The 14951-nt window shown below is 33.6% G+C and overlaps 1 protein-coding gene across 2 annotated transcripts in view; it reads left to right on the forward strand.

The window, feature by feature from the left end:
* The window catches only part of Tnks (tankyrase), a 185393-nt gene that overhangs the window by 18595 nt on the left and 151847 nt on the right, over positions 1 to 14951 (forward strand). Inside the window, exons 1-2 of one of the 2 annotated variants that reach the window (XM_087217231.1) lie at positions 7124 to 7219; positions 9096 to 9320. In XM_087217231.1, coding sequence (XP_087073357.1) covers positions 9134 to 9320 — 187 coding nt within the window. In that variant the 5' untranslated portion in view covers positions 7124 to 7219; positions 9096 to 9133. Of the gene's footprint in view, positions 1 to 7123; positions 7220 to 9095; positions 9321 to 14951 lie in introns of those variants that run through there. The other variant, XM_087217230.1, reaches the window with a different exon arrangement.

The following is a 14951-nucleotide window of genomic DNA, read 5'->3' on the forward strand; positions in this document are numbered from 1 at the left end:
TCCTCCAGTCATGCCCCCATAATCCATTCACCTTCCACAGCTCCTCTTTGAATACATGAGACTTAGGAAGACATTTTACATCTGAACCATGATGTGTGTATTCGATGTTATGCATAATACTTCTGTGAACATTTTGTATCTCTCTAAATGTCATTGATTATCTTTATAACTAAAAAACTATTCATATTTTAGTTTGTATTTCTCTGACTATATGAGGTTTAAAGTCTTTTCTTTTGGCTTCTTGTGTTTTTATTATTTGTGTTTTATTATAGTCATTATAAATATTTTCCTGGTTTGTCTTTAAATTTTATCTATAAACTTCCTGAATCTGTTGCCTTTAAATATTTTCTTCTTGTTTTCTTCTGTTGTTTTTTTCTTTCCTGCGATCAGACAAATAACTTTTTTATGATTTCGTTTTAACAGCTTACACTTGAATCTGTTTTGAACTTATTTTGCGATGTACTGAAAGGTGAGGATTTAAAAACTGTTTTTAAAGCAGATAGTTTCTTCAAACCATTTATTGAATAATATAGCCATTAAAATAAAAATGTTCAAGTTTCTTTTATTATATTAGGGAATATTTTCCTTCTTTTTTTGACTTAGTTATTAGCATTCATTCATTGTATTAGTAACTTTTCCCTCTCTTACAATAAGAGTAACTACCTCTGCAGTATGTTCCATGTTGAAATAAAAGAAAGTAGACTGGAAATGGTCAGCAGAATTTCAAGATTTTGTAGCCTTTTTTTCTCTGACTTCTAAAATTGACATATATATAGTTATCTATCTACATTTTGCAGTTTTGTTTAGTATATCCAAGATCACATAGCAGAAACTTGTGTTATGACACTTTGGTGGGGTCTTTCCACTGAGTTACAAAACAAATAATTTTAGTTCTGATATATTGGTTTGAAAAATGATCTTCTCGTCATGATTTTATGGCAAGAAAATTAGTTTGATTCTATGTTGTTGCCTGATCAGCCTCTTTATTTTTATTTAAGCCATTCTGAACTTCTTTTAGGTACTTGAATATACAGTGTGTTTACCTTGGCCTCCTTGGAACATTTGTTCCTATCCTTTTCTCTGGTTGACTGCTTATTTTTTAGATCTTAGCCCCAAATATCACTTCATTAGGGAAGCTTTCTTATCCCAAATGTGGTTAAGTTTGCTGTTTATTCTTTGAAACCCATACATTGTAATGATTTGTTAGGGGATTTATTGGTCAGTGTATCTTGAGACAATAATAGCTTTTTAATGAGTTAATTCATGATAAATAGCTACACACACACACTAAATTCTTTTTTAGTTGTGCTGAAGTATTGTTGCAATATTCTCAACTAGTCTTTTTTATGTTCAGCTTTGAGATTTTACATACCTGATGTTTTAATTCACTCTTACATGTAAAGTTACCTAGATATGAAAGTAAGCATTAACATGCTTTTTCTCAAAGCTGAGATGATTGATTTCACTTGTTAACTGATTTGTATGGGGGTTTTTGTTGTTGTTATTCTTTTGATTTTTGTAGCTGATCTGTTTTCTTTCTGAAGAACTTAGAAATTTCTTAGTCTTTGATGTTGTTAGATTGCACTATAACATGTCAGTTCTGTTCTGCAGCCCATGAGCTCTTATTAACTTGAAATTTTACATCTTTCTTTAGTTGTGGCAAGTCCTGTCATTATTTCTACAATATTTCCTTTCACCTCATCCTCTTAACTCTTTTATTTCTTCTCCCTCCTCATTTTGTCCCTCTGTTTATCCCTCTCAAATACTCTTAGGGAGCGTTCTTCTGAGGAGAGGGGTTAGGTTTAGCAGTGAGAAAGCCTGTGTTGTAGGTTTTATTTCTCCAGATGGCTTGGAGAATAGAGACGTGCTTCAGAGCAGAGAGAACCTGATGATAGTGATTTCTGCTCAACTGTAACCTGGTTGCTTAGGACTTCTCAACTTCTAAGTGCTGTCTCCCTAACTGTAATTGGCCATTTGGGAATCTACCTGTACCTTGCTCCCCAGCCAACTTCCATAATTTTACCTTGATGTTGCTCCTGTACTTGTGGCTAGAGCTGAACTGGAGGTCCTGATTTATATTCTACAGTAGCATGGAGAACAATATGATAATGCTAAGGAGTGAAAGCTTTCCTTTGATTTATCCTCTGTTCAAGATACATATTATTTTTTGTTGTTAAACTCATCTTTCTTTTCTTAAAGTGTTGTTTTCAAACTGCAACCTAGGATTCTCTCCTTTATTTCTTCTGGTGATTTCTCCATTGGGTTTAAGGAAGGAATACAGTTTTGACTTTATAACTATTCTTTTATCTAAGCATAAATGTTTTCCTCTTTGTAAGTCAGGTTCTAAAAAATGGAAAAATTAATCAGTCTGCCATTGACAAATGAAAAATCTGTGCAGCTTCATTGACTTAATAGAAGTCATTTTATAGTTATTTTCTAAACTTATTTTTTAAAACAACAGGGAAATATATTAAACAGTGACTTCTTGTCAAATGATCAGAAGCTAATATATCTGTTCTAATAATTAAAAGGTAATACAGTTAGAATTGGAATTAGGAAAGGAAGCAATGGTGACTTTGAGTATTAATTAGAAAGTATATATTTTTTTGTTATCAAACACATTACAAAGGAGCAAAAGTCTCTTACCTGGTATCTATCTATGACTTTGTGTATATTGGTCTGCATACATTTAATCCAGTCTGTAGAAAACCCTTAACATTTAAAAAGTATATGTCACAAGTCATTCTCTAATTTCCCAGGTTAGAGAACACTACTATAGCATGTACATTTTCTCTGTAAAATACATGTGTGTATAAAGATGAAAACTTTAAAGATTTTAGAAGGCAGACAAGAAATCAAGTTGAATTAATAAAGTTATGTGAGTGTACATGAGTTATTTTCATAGACAATGTCAAACTTATTCTACCGTTATCCTACTGTAATAGGGTGATTAAAAATTTTTTTTGTTAAAATACGAAACACATAATACAAATTTTCTCATGGGGTTTATAAATGTATATTAATGGGTTAGCAATTCAAAGGATGTATGTGGTATGACAGAAATATTGTTTAATTTTTTTAAAAAACTTACTACAGTAAAAGACACATTGCCATTAACCTCCCTCAAAATACCTCCCTCCCTGTCACTTTGAACACATCCTGTCATTCTCGCCACTTTCTAAAGCAGTTCTAGAAGTCCTCTTTCCTGTCTTTAGTTGCACTGTCATGGGTGTCTCAATGTCCTGAATCAATTCAAGATGTTTACCTTTTGTGGTCATTTTGACTTTGGGGAGGAGCCAGAAGTCAAACAGTGCCAGATCTGGTGAATAAGATGGATGAAGACATCATAATGTTTTTATGAGCCTACTTGTTACGGTTTATATCTAGATGTCTGCCTAGAGCCTTGTGAGATCATAGGCAGGACCTTTGAAAAGTGATTAAGTTGTAGGGACATTATGACTGACTTGCTATTGGTAGGTTGGGCTGAGTTGGAAGAGGCAGGTCACTGGGGGCATGACCTGGACGGTATCTCTTCCCAGCTCTTTCCTTGACTCTCTGCTTGCCAGCTCCCATGCCATGAGTAGCTTTTCCTCTGCCCTGCCTTGGAGCCATCCAGCTGTGGAGTGAAATGAAAAGTCTGCAAACTGTGAGCCAAAATAAACCTTTTCTTTAAATTGCAGTTGTTGAGCATTGTGTCCCAGTATTGAGAAAAGCGAGTAACACACTGCTTTTCTGTTGGATGGCACTCAGAAGGAATATTAATTGTATTTTGTATCACACGTCATAAAGACATGAAAGAGGACTTCTAGAACTGCCTCAGAAAGTGACAAAAATGATGGGATAAGTGTGTTCAAAGCAAGGGAGAATATTTTAAGAGTGATGAATGGCAGTGTGTTTTTTACTCTAATAAATTCTTAAAAATTTAAACATTCACCTTTATATTTCAGTCATACAACGTATAGTGGTTGTACCTTTGATGATAGCCCAATTAGGGAGAAAATGTCTTTAAGTTGTGATTTTGCTATCATAAATAAAAACATCAGTTTAAAATACTCTAAATGCCTTTAGATTTTAGAAGTCACAGTTGGGAGATATAAAGACTTAATATTGGCTGAGTTGTTCTTGGAAGCTTGCTTTAATTTTAGGCAAGTTTAAAATGCTGAATATAAGTGAAATACTTTTCTGTTTTTAAACTCAGACCTGAGGAATAGATATCAGTGACCTCATATTTGATATTGAAACATTTTTGAATGGCCTTAATTGTTATCCTTTAACATTAGAAGAAGGAAGATTGTTGGGCTGGGGATTTAGCTCAGTGGTTCCACAGCCTGCTTCACATTTCGATCCCCCCAGTACCAAAAATAAAAATAAAAATAAAAAGAATAAGGAAAATTGTTAAATATACTCAGGCTGTTATAAATTTAGATTTTCCTCACACAGTATTTCTATCAGAATTTCCAATATATTTGACTAGATATGGATTGTGATATTTAAATTAGTGCAGGTTATGCTTCTGGATTCATGATTTGAGAAAAAATGGACAAAGTGAGACAAAATGCCACTTGATTCTGATTCAGACTTAATCCCACAGTGAAACAGGATGCTCTACTGGAAAGAACTTGTTCTTTGGTTAGCACTTCTTCTCTTAATGTAGTATAGATTTTAAAAGATTCTGGGGTATTCAATTTGTAGCAAATCCCAAAAGCAAGGACACAGGTATCTTTGGTGAACTTCACATCCTAATTTTTCCTCTGTCAATATTTCCAATGCACGTTCATATTTGCACTTGGTAAGTGGCTTATCCATTAAAATATTGAATGGTATGGAATCTGAGAAACCTCAGAGATGTTGGTCTTTTTTTTATTTTAAGATGTAATACCATCACTTTATTCAGGAGAATGGTCTTTGATGAGCTCCACTGCAGATTTTTGAAGATCCAACATGTAATACAGCTTCATGAAAACTGATCCAAACTTGTTGTATTCCTCAAAAGTGCCATTTCTGTTCTTTGTGTGGTACAGGTAAATGATGTTCTTAGCCAGCTCCATATCATCCCAGAACTGACACAAATGAAGCAAGGTTCTCAGTTCATCCTATGAATTTGTTCTGGGTCAATTTGTCTTCCAACTTTCTGAAACAGGTTTCTTTAGTGCCAGGAAGGTTATATACAACAGACACCTTCTTATGTTGAAATTCCTTTAACAATATTCTCTTTGAGTGGGTGTCTTTTAGCTCTGAGAGAGCAGTGGCATCAGGTGGCGCCTAAGCCTGCTACCCCCCACGTACACAGAAGTCCCTTGCACCAAAACTCCTGAGGGCCAAAGTACAGGAGCCCTGTTGCCCCAGCTGCACCACCTGCTGGAACAGGGAGGGGAGTCCAGCATCACCTTCACTCAGAGTGCCTAAGGGCCAATGTAGCTAGGTCAGTATTTTCATAATTCTCTTGAATTTTTTAAAATTTGAGAGGGAGGAGAAGAGAAGAAAAAGATTTTTTTCAAACCTTATCTTCTGGGAAAAAAGTCTTCCCAGAAGCTTCTTGATTTTTCTTTTTGTCTAACTGACATTCACTAGCATAGAGGAATGAAATCTCCAGACTGGCTCAGAGTAATCAGAATTCACTCTATGGACCAGGAAGGGATTCAGTTCTTTTAACATATGACTTTATTCCCAGTTCCCAAGTAAAACTGAGTTCTCTTGGCCAAGAAGAAGAGGGTTTTCTTGGCACAGTTTCAACCTCTAGCTAACAGTATCTTTTGAACCATATGATAGTGACAAAAATATGACTAATATATTCTAATAGCATGGAATATAATATATGAAATATATACATATAAAGATAAAAGTATATACATACATGTCTTTAAAAATGCATAGTATAAAGTTTTAAAACATGTATGATATAATACATATTACACTTACATAATTGTTTCTCTGGGAGAAGAAAGGCACTAGGATTGGGAGTTCAACTGTATTTATATATTTAATTTTCAAGAGTAATGAATCAAGTGCAGTTATGCATCACTCAATGATGAGGACATGTTCTGAAATATATGTTATACAATTTTGTCATTGTGTGAAAATAATAAGAGTATATTTATATAAACAAATATGGCTCTACCCTCACTAGATGATATATGTACTCTTGTGGGACATGCATGCAGTTTGTTGTTAACTGAAATGTCATTAGGTGATAGATGTCTGTGTCTGAACCAAAAAATTAAATCAATAATGCAGTTCTTTGCCTCTTTGTAAAGCTTATTGTAGATAATGATAATGTATCACTTTCATGTAGTGATTGAGTGCAAGAGGAAATTAAAGCAGGATGATTGTAACAGTGGTGATGAGAAGGTATGTGTGCATGTGAGTGGCTTTAAGTTGGTCATCAGTGAAAGTGTCCTTGAGTTTCTTTTTGGGCTGAGAATTGCATGACAGAAGGAGGTAGACTTGTGAATTTCTGGAGCTGATGTTTTCAGACAGATGCACAGCAAGTACAAAATCCTCTGGGCTAGATCAAGTTTATCATATTTAAAGAACACATAGTGAAAGAGTAAAACTCAGTAAGATTAGAGCGGTAACAGGCCCACTCACATAAAGTCTTTTTCTCCTGGTCATAAAGATTTTATATGATAATTAAGATGTGCTTTTATATGATAATGTATAAAACAGAAAAACAAAAAAAATTTCATAATCCCACTAGTCTTTTTTTCAATTCATTTAATTTTAAATACATATTTTCTCCTGTACTTTGTTTTGAATATTTTTTTTCCAGGGATGGAACTCGGGACCTTGCGCTTGCGAGGCAGGCGCTGGAACCACTGAGCTAAATCCCCTGCCCTGTTTTGTATATTTTTAATCTGAGACTGCTTAATCTAAACACCTTTCCTTGTTAAGTTTTATATAACATCCTTTTTTTCCTTTTATATATTGTTTATATTTGTGGGGTTTTTTATTGTGACAAATATGTCTAACAATTTAACATTTTCATAATTTCTAAGTATATGATTCATTGGTATCAAATATATTCACAGTATTCTACAACATCCCTTTTAATACAGGAAAATATACGAAAAACCTTCATTTTCTGAAAACAATGTCTCATTTGTTCGACATTTAGATTGTTTCCATGATTTTTCCATAAGTAATGCTGTGGTATTCTTGCTGTGAAATCTTTGCTCATCTATGAAGAATTCTTTTTGATAAATTTTGAAAAATGATATTGGTAAGTCAGAGGGTGTATTTGTTTAAGCCGATTCATGATAACTGCTACTGCTATATTTTTTCCTAACGTGTGGTACCAGTTTCTATTCACATTATCAGTGTTTGAGCATACTTCTACTTCACTACCTTCTGCCTAATACCAAGCACTTTTATATTTTCAATCTAAAAGTTGTAATAAAAAGCAAACACACTTTCCTATTTTGCTTCATAATTATTATGAATATTTTAAAATGCCAATTGATAAATTAAAATGTATTTTACTTAAACTTTTATTATTAACGAAGGAAGGAAAATAGTTCTCAAGCATTGTTAGTACACTAGTTAGAAAAAAGTAAGTTTGTACCCAGGCTTTATTCAAATCCACGTAGGGAAAAAGAATCATTCAGTTTTCCTTGATAAAGACAGTACCTGCAGCTCAGTGGAAGATTAATTAGGGTGATGGTTGAAGGAATAAGGATGTTGCAGTCAGAGAATCAGACAGAACCTAATATCTTTAAAGTTTTGTAAGAACAGTTACTTTAGCATATACTCTGCATCTGCTGTTCCAGTAACTAGTGCAAAATTGACTTTCTTTTTTAACCTAAAACATTCAGCTTAATTTGAAGGAATTTTTTTTTTTATAGAAACCTAATTCTGACTTTGTGATACATGTCCGCGGAAATGTATCTTTTATCTTGGAGACTTTTTCTTAGTGCTTACTTTTCTGTACTGAATGCATTTCTCTACATAGCATGGAGAACATACCATGAAAAAAATTTTTCTTTTCCAAATTGTTTTCATTTTTTTAATATAAAATGGAGAAAGATATGACCCTTTCACTACCTTTTACTTTTATTTGAGATGCCATTTTCTAACAATATTACCCCATAAGAAATAGCATGGAGGTGGTGATACTTAGCTAATAAGATATATGAAATATAAAGTGAGAAAAAATCATTAATAAAGGTACTAGTTTATAAAGATAAAAATGCTAATATGTGCAATTTCCTTTTTTAACTCATTGCATTATAACTCATAATTTTATTATTTCAGTAAAATTACTTTAAAATTACTAACTTTCTCTTTTGATCTTACTAAATCTTCATCATGCAAGACTTTGCATAATGTTACTGCTTCTTGACTTCCTTGATGTCCTCCTTAATATTTCTTACCAAAGTGCCTTTACAGTGCTTCAGATTTTGACTCTTCTCCTTGCTTCCTATTTTCTATATGAAAACTGTAATACTTCTTACCTGTCAGTGTTCTGATTGTTTATTCTCAAATGTCTATTTCCCACTTGTCTGCCCTATGGTTTATCTCAGCCTCAATAAATCCAATCTCGAATAGTTTCACTCACCCATTTCACCTAACATTAGATATCCTTGCATCATCTTTAGTTCTCCTTCACGGAATCCCCTGTAACTAAACTGTCACCACATTTCTGTTAACTTGGCATTCCTCTCTCTTTAGCTTTCTGGTGTAATGTTGTGTGTTGTAATTTTTCTTAGCTTCAATTGTCAGCAGTATTTAAAAAACCTTTTAAAATATAAAGATGATGAAAAAAAGATGAAGTTTGTGCATATAATTTTGTCTTGTGAAGCTTGAGGGGAAAGTGAGTGCCTTGAACAGGAGTCTCATTCATTTTGTATTTCTAGCACAGTTGCCCAACCATGTAACAGATAATTAAGAAATGTTTTTTGAATCAACTGCCCAGTGACTAAAGGAAGAGCTTTTCTTAGTTCTATGTGATTCTGTGAAATGAAAGATCAGTTTGAACACAGCTGATTTTTTTAAAATCCTTTCATTGTAGAATTCAGTGCAATTTTTGGTATTTATTCTCTTTGTTCTTCTTACAAAATTGAATTAATGTATAAAACATTTTTTCCCATTCTTCTTAGGCTTTGGAAGGAAGGATGTCGTAGAGCACTTACTGCAGATGGGTGCTAATGTTCATGCTCGTGATGACGGAGGCCTCATTCCGCTCCATAATGCGTGTTCTTTTGGCCATGCTGAGGTTGTGAGTCTGTTACTGTGCCAAGGAGCTGATCCAAATGCCAGGGATAATTGGAACTATACACCTCTGCATGAAGCTGCTATTAAAGGGAAAATTGACGTCTGTATTGGTAAGTATTATTTGATGATATCTAAATTGTAAGGCAAGCTTGACATGTAATTTTAAGTAACAGTTTACTCTTGTTTTTTTATTGTGAGGTAATTTGTGTTCCCTCAGAATAGGTAAAGGTTTATTGCTTCTTAAAGGGAAGTAGAGAGATGGTAATCTAAAGTTGGTTAAGAACAAGATTCACAGCATTAACTCTCCAAATGCAAGCCAGATACCTGCCAGTGTGGAACTAAATTTTGATGAATTACCGTAGTCAAATTTAGTTAATTTTTAGTCTCTTTATTAAAAAGCTGTAAAGTTTCCATCCTTGCTTCAATGAGAGCCATTATAAAGTTATGAATTTTTACTGAATTGGATGACATACTTGTATACCATAAGTTGATTCCGAGAAAGTCATCTAATAACTAAGGCAGCGGCCTTTTCTTTATGTTGTTAAATTGAATACCAGCCAATGTATTAATATTGGAGTATGTCTTTTGAATCTAATAGTTCAAAACTTAATATTTTCAACATATGCCACAGAAAAAATAATTTCAAACCAAATTGAACTTATCAACCATTTTAAATAGGTCAAATATGTGAATTTCTATTCAGTCAGCATTTCATATATATATTTAGATCTTTGGTTTTATTGTATTAAATAAACTTTTAATTTTGAAATTTAAAACAAGCAAGCCTCTAGGGAACAAGCAGTTTCTTCTGAGTCGATTGTTTCCTGATACCCAAGCTGATAGATATTTGTTCAGCCAGTGAACAGATTAATTTGCATAATCCATGTCTTCCCAGATGACATCCATTTCAGTATAATCTTTTTTTATGCTAAAACTGAAATGTATCTGTCATTTAAAAAGATTGTACCATTATTAAGACTTTCTCTTAATAGTGACTAAGTATTCCCTCCTCATAGCCATCTATTCCAGCCTCCACTATTTTGTTTAGTTTTCTTCAAATAACTGCAATGCTTGGCATATAAGTGCTTTACCACATGGTCTCTCAATATCTTTTGTCACTTCAGTATCCATTGACATGACTCTTGGTATTTTCTATCCTGTCAGTTTTTTTGACATACTCTATTTTCTGTTAATTCTCCCGTTTCTTTTAGTCTCACTGACACAACCACATCCTGGACTAAGTTCATAAAACTACCTGGAAAATCTTAAACTTACTGGCATTACAAAACCTCTTAAGTGCCTTTCTTTTATATATGATAATTATGATTGAATTTGATAATAATTCTTACTTAATTTAGGCTTTTAACTTCCTTGTCTTCACTATTTCTTGTCACCTTATCATATTCATTGAATTTTTCTCGTTTTTCAAAAAACAGTATATTGTTTTTATTTTCTGAAAATATTATCCTTGTTAGCCCTCAGGATTCTGTTTATCTGTCTGTACCTCTCTGGATTTTTATTCTATCAGTGTTTTGAATATCTGATTGAAAATATTACCCCCTCCTCATCTTCTTTTACTTAAATCCTCTCTCCCTGAATGTATATAATGAAAATGCTCCTTTTATCTAGATTCTGCTGAAAAGATTAGATGTAGATTTTTTTTGTTTTGTTTTGCTTTTGGGGTTTTTTTTGGTTTTTTGAGACAAAGTCTCACTTTGTAGTGCAAGCTGCCTTGAACTCACTATGTAGCCCAGGCTGGCTTCCAACCTGGGGCGATCCACCTCGCTCAGCCTCCCTAGTGCTGGGATTACAGGTGCATGCCACCATGCCCAGTTTAGGGATTGGATTTTGAAACCATGGATCTTTGCTGGCCCAATTCCTGCAGTGCTCAGTAGTCTTTGGCACATACTGCTTTCCTTTTGTTCCAGTTCTTACGCCTTACAAAAATTGAGGAAAGGACAAGGGGATCTTTCAAAGTATAATCAAAATATAATTGAAATACAACTGCTATTTAATAAAGTGTGTAACATACTTAAGGGACTTAAGATTGGTTATAGACCCTTCTGTATACTTAGTTAGCTTTCAAGAATCTCTAGGTTTATTCTCAGGTCCTTTGAAACCTCTCATACTTTATATGTCATACTTCCTGAATTTTAGCATAGTGAAGGAACTCTGACATATTTCTGTGAGGTAAATTTCTATTGCTAGACAATTGGACAAAAGAACTGAAGATTTCTCTTTTTTTCAGTTTTGCTTGAGTCTTAACAGTTTTGAGAAATTAGTGTACAAAATTGATTTTTAAAAGGTTTTTGCCTAGATGTTGAAATGCTGACCTGGTTATTTAAAATAATCATATTTCATGGAGTTCCTTAAGGTTTGATATTTCAATATTGTATATAACAAACCTAATTTACTTTAGAAATCAACGTATCTTCTGTTTTAAAACTTACTCATTTTTCCCTACTTGTCTTTATGCCCAGAATATAGTCTTCAGAAATTTTTAAAAACTGATATTTTCTTTTCGGAATATGTCATATGATGTTTTGTGGTTGTTACTGCTTGTAAATCTATATTATTTTATTTTACTTATTTTTAATTAAGTTTATTGGTACAATTTAGATACACATAATGATCACATTCATTATAGGGAGTTTCTACCTTTCCATGATATATCTTGATTCCTCTCTTTTTTTCCTATTCTCCTTTCCCTTCAACCCCCTTCTTCTCCTTATCTACAAAGCTTTGTTTCCATTTTATCCTTTTTTCCATTTTTTTCTTTTTCCTTCCTCTCCTCTCCCCTCTCCCCTCCATAGTTCCCCTTTCCTATTAAACAATTTCTTCCTATTTTACAATATTTATTATACATTTTGGTCCTTATTTATACTTCCAGTTTCTCACACCAGAGAGAAAATGAGATATTCACATGTGTGTCTGATTTATTGTCTCAAGGTGTATCCATTTACCTAGAAATGTCTCAAGTTTATGCTTCTTATGGCAGAGTAGTACTCTATTGTATAAAAACCCCACATCTTCTTTATCTGTTCATTGGTTGATGGGCATTTGGGTTGTTTCCAAGATTTAGGTATTACAAAATATGCCGCTATAAACATGAATGTGCATATATCACTGTGGTATGATGTTTTTAATTCTTTCCAAAGATACCTAGAAGGAGAACAGCTGGGTCCAATAGGACCTCTGATCCTAGTTTTTTGAGGAATCTCTACACTGATTTCTACAGTGGTTGCACCAGTTTAAACTCCCACCAACAGTGGAGAAGGGTTCCTTTATTCCCCCAGCCCCACCAGCATTTGTTATTGGTTGATTTCTTGATAATACCCATTCTTTGTGGAAGTGGAATCTCAGCATTGTTTTAATTTGCATCTCTTCAGTGACCCAGTGATGTTGAATATTTTTTCATATGTTTATTTGCTGTTTGTACTTCTTCATCTGAGAAGTGTGTATTCATCTCAGATGCCCATTTTTGGAATGGTTATATTTGGGAGGGTCTGATTTTTTTCAATTCTTTGTATGTTCTAGATATTAGTCCTTTGAGGTACAACTGGCTAAAATTTTTTCCCACTCTGTGGGTTGTCTTTTCACTCTGTTGGTGATTTCTTTAGCTGTGCAAAAGCTTTTTAATAAGATAAGATCCCAGTTATTGATTCTTTGTAGTATTTTCTATTCAATCGGGGTTTATGTTGATAAAGTGTTTACATGTCTTCAAAAGTTCCACCTATTTTCTCTTCCGCAGATTTAGTGTTTCTGTTTTAATACTTACATCTTTGATCCATTTTGATTTTAGTTTACTGCCTGGTAAGAGACATGGGTCTAATTTTAGCCTTTGGCATGTGGAAAGCCAATTTTCCCAGCACCATTTATTAAAGAGGCTATTTTCATCCAGTGAAGGTATTTGGCCCCTTTGTTGAAGATGAGGTGGCTGAGTGTGTTTGGGGTTGTTTCTGTATCTTCAATTCTTTTCTGTTGATGTTTGGGTCAGTTTTGGGTTTTTTTTTTTTGCCAGTACCATGCTATTTCTATCACAGTAGCTCTGTAGTATAATTTCAAGTTGGGATTGTGACCCCCCCTGTGTTGCCTTTATTGCCCAGAATTGTTTTTGCTATTCCAGGTCTCTTCTGGTTCCAAATGAATTATAGGATTGTTTTCTCTAGTTCTGTGAGGTATGCTAATAGTATTTTTATTGGCATTGCATTAAATCTGTATAACAGTGGCTGTTTTCACTGTGTTGGTTCTTCCTACCCAAGAGCAAGGGATGTCTTTCCATTTTCTGATATCCTCTTTAATCTCCTTTTTCAGAGTACTGTAGTTTTCAATGTAAAAACCTTTTACTTCCTTTGTTAGATTGATTCCTAAGTATTTTATTTTTTCCATGCTATTTTGAAAGCTGTTGTTCCTCTAATGTCTCTCTCTATGAGTTTGTTATTTGTGTACAGGAATGCTATTGATTTTTGAGTGTTGACTTTGTATCCAGCCATAGGACTGAATTTGGTTAGTAAATGTAGAAGACTTTTGGTGGAGTTTTTGTGGTCTTCTATGTATAGTATCATTTCATCTGCAAATAATGATATTTTAGCTTCGTCCTTTCTTCTTTGTATTTCTTTCTCTTGTCCAATTGCTCTGGCTAATGTTTCCAGAACTATATTGAATAAGACTAGTGATAGACATTCTTGTCTTGTTCCTGATTTTAGAGTGAAAGCTTTCAGTTTTTGACCATTTAGTATGATTTAGTATGGCTTTTGGTTTGTCATAGGTGGCTTTTATCAGATTGAGCAAAAGACTATCTATTCCAATTGTCCATAGGGTTTTTATCGTGAATGGGTGTTGGACTTTGTCAAATTCTTTTTCTGTGTCTGTTAAAATGATCATGTGATTTTTGTCTTTGGCTCTGTTGATATGGTATGGTATATTACATTTATTGATTTGCATGTGTTGAACCATCCTTGCATCCCTGCAATGAATCCTACTTGTTCATAGTGTATAGTCTTCTTGATGATTTGCTGCATTTTGTTTGTTAGTATCTTATTGAGGATTTTTGTGTCTATGTTCATTAGAAAATTGGCCTACAGTTGTCTTTTTTTTAGTTGGATCCTTCTCTAGTTTTGGTATCAGGGTAATACTTGCTTCCAGGAATGATTCTGGAAGTACTGCTTTCTTTCAATTTCATTAATGAATTTGAAGAGTAGTGGCATTTGATCTTCTCTAAATTTCTTGTAGAATTCAGCTGGGAAACCATCAGAAATTGGGCTTTTCTTTGTTGGTATGTTTTTAATTGCATTTTTAATTTTGTTGCTATTGGATTATTTAAAAATTTTATATCTTCTTGCTTCAGCTTTGGTAAGTCATATATATCTAGGAATCTGTCCATTTCTTCTGTATTTGCCATCTTAGTAGAGTACAGGCTCTTAAAGTAGGTATTTATGATTTTTCTGGATTTCTGCAGGATCTGTTGTGATTTCACCCTTTTCATTGCTCATTGCATGGATTTGAGTCTTTCTTTCCTTCTTTTGATGAAAGTTGGCTAAGGATTTGTCAGTTTTATTTAATCTTTCAAAGAACCAACTCTTCGATTCATTGATTCTTTGTATTGTTTTCTTAGTCTCAATGCACTAATTTCTGCTCTAATCTTTAATTTTCTCCCTCATGTAAGCTTTGGGCTTGACTTGTTCTTCTTTTTCTAGAAATTTGAAGTTTATCATTAGGTTGTTTATTTGAGCTCACTCTGT

The sequence above is a fragment of the Heterocephalus glaber genome, unplaced genomic scaffold (assembly GCF_053883595.1).
Source record: "Heterocephalus glaber isolate CG9 unplaced genomic scaffold, H.glaber_assembly_v1.0 deba00001461, whole genome shotgun sequence".
In the NCBI taxonomy this organism is placed as follows: domain Eukaryota; kingdom Metazoa; phylum Chordata; class Mammalia; order Rodentia; family Bathyergidae; genus Heterocephalus; species Heterocephalus glaber.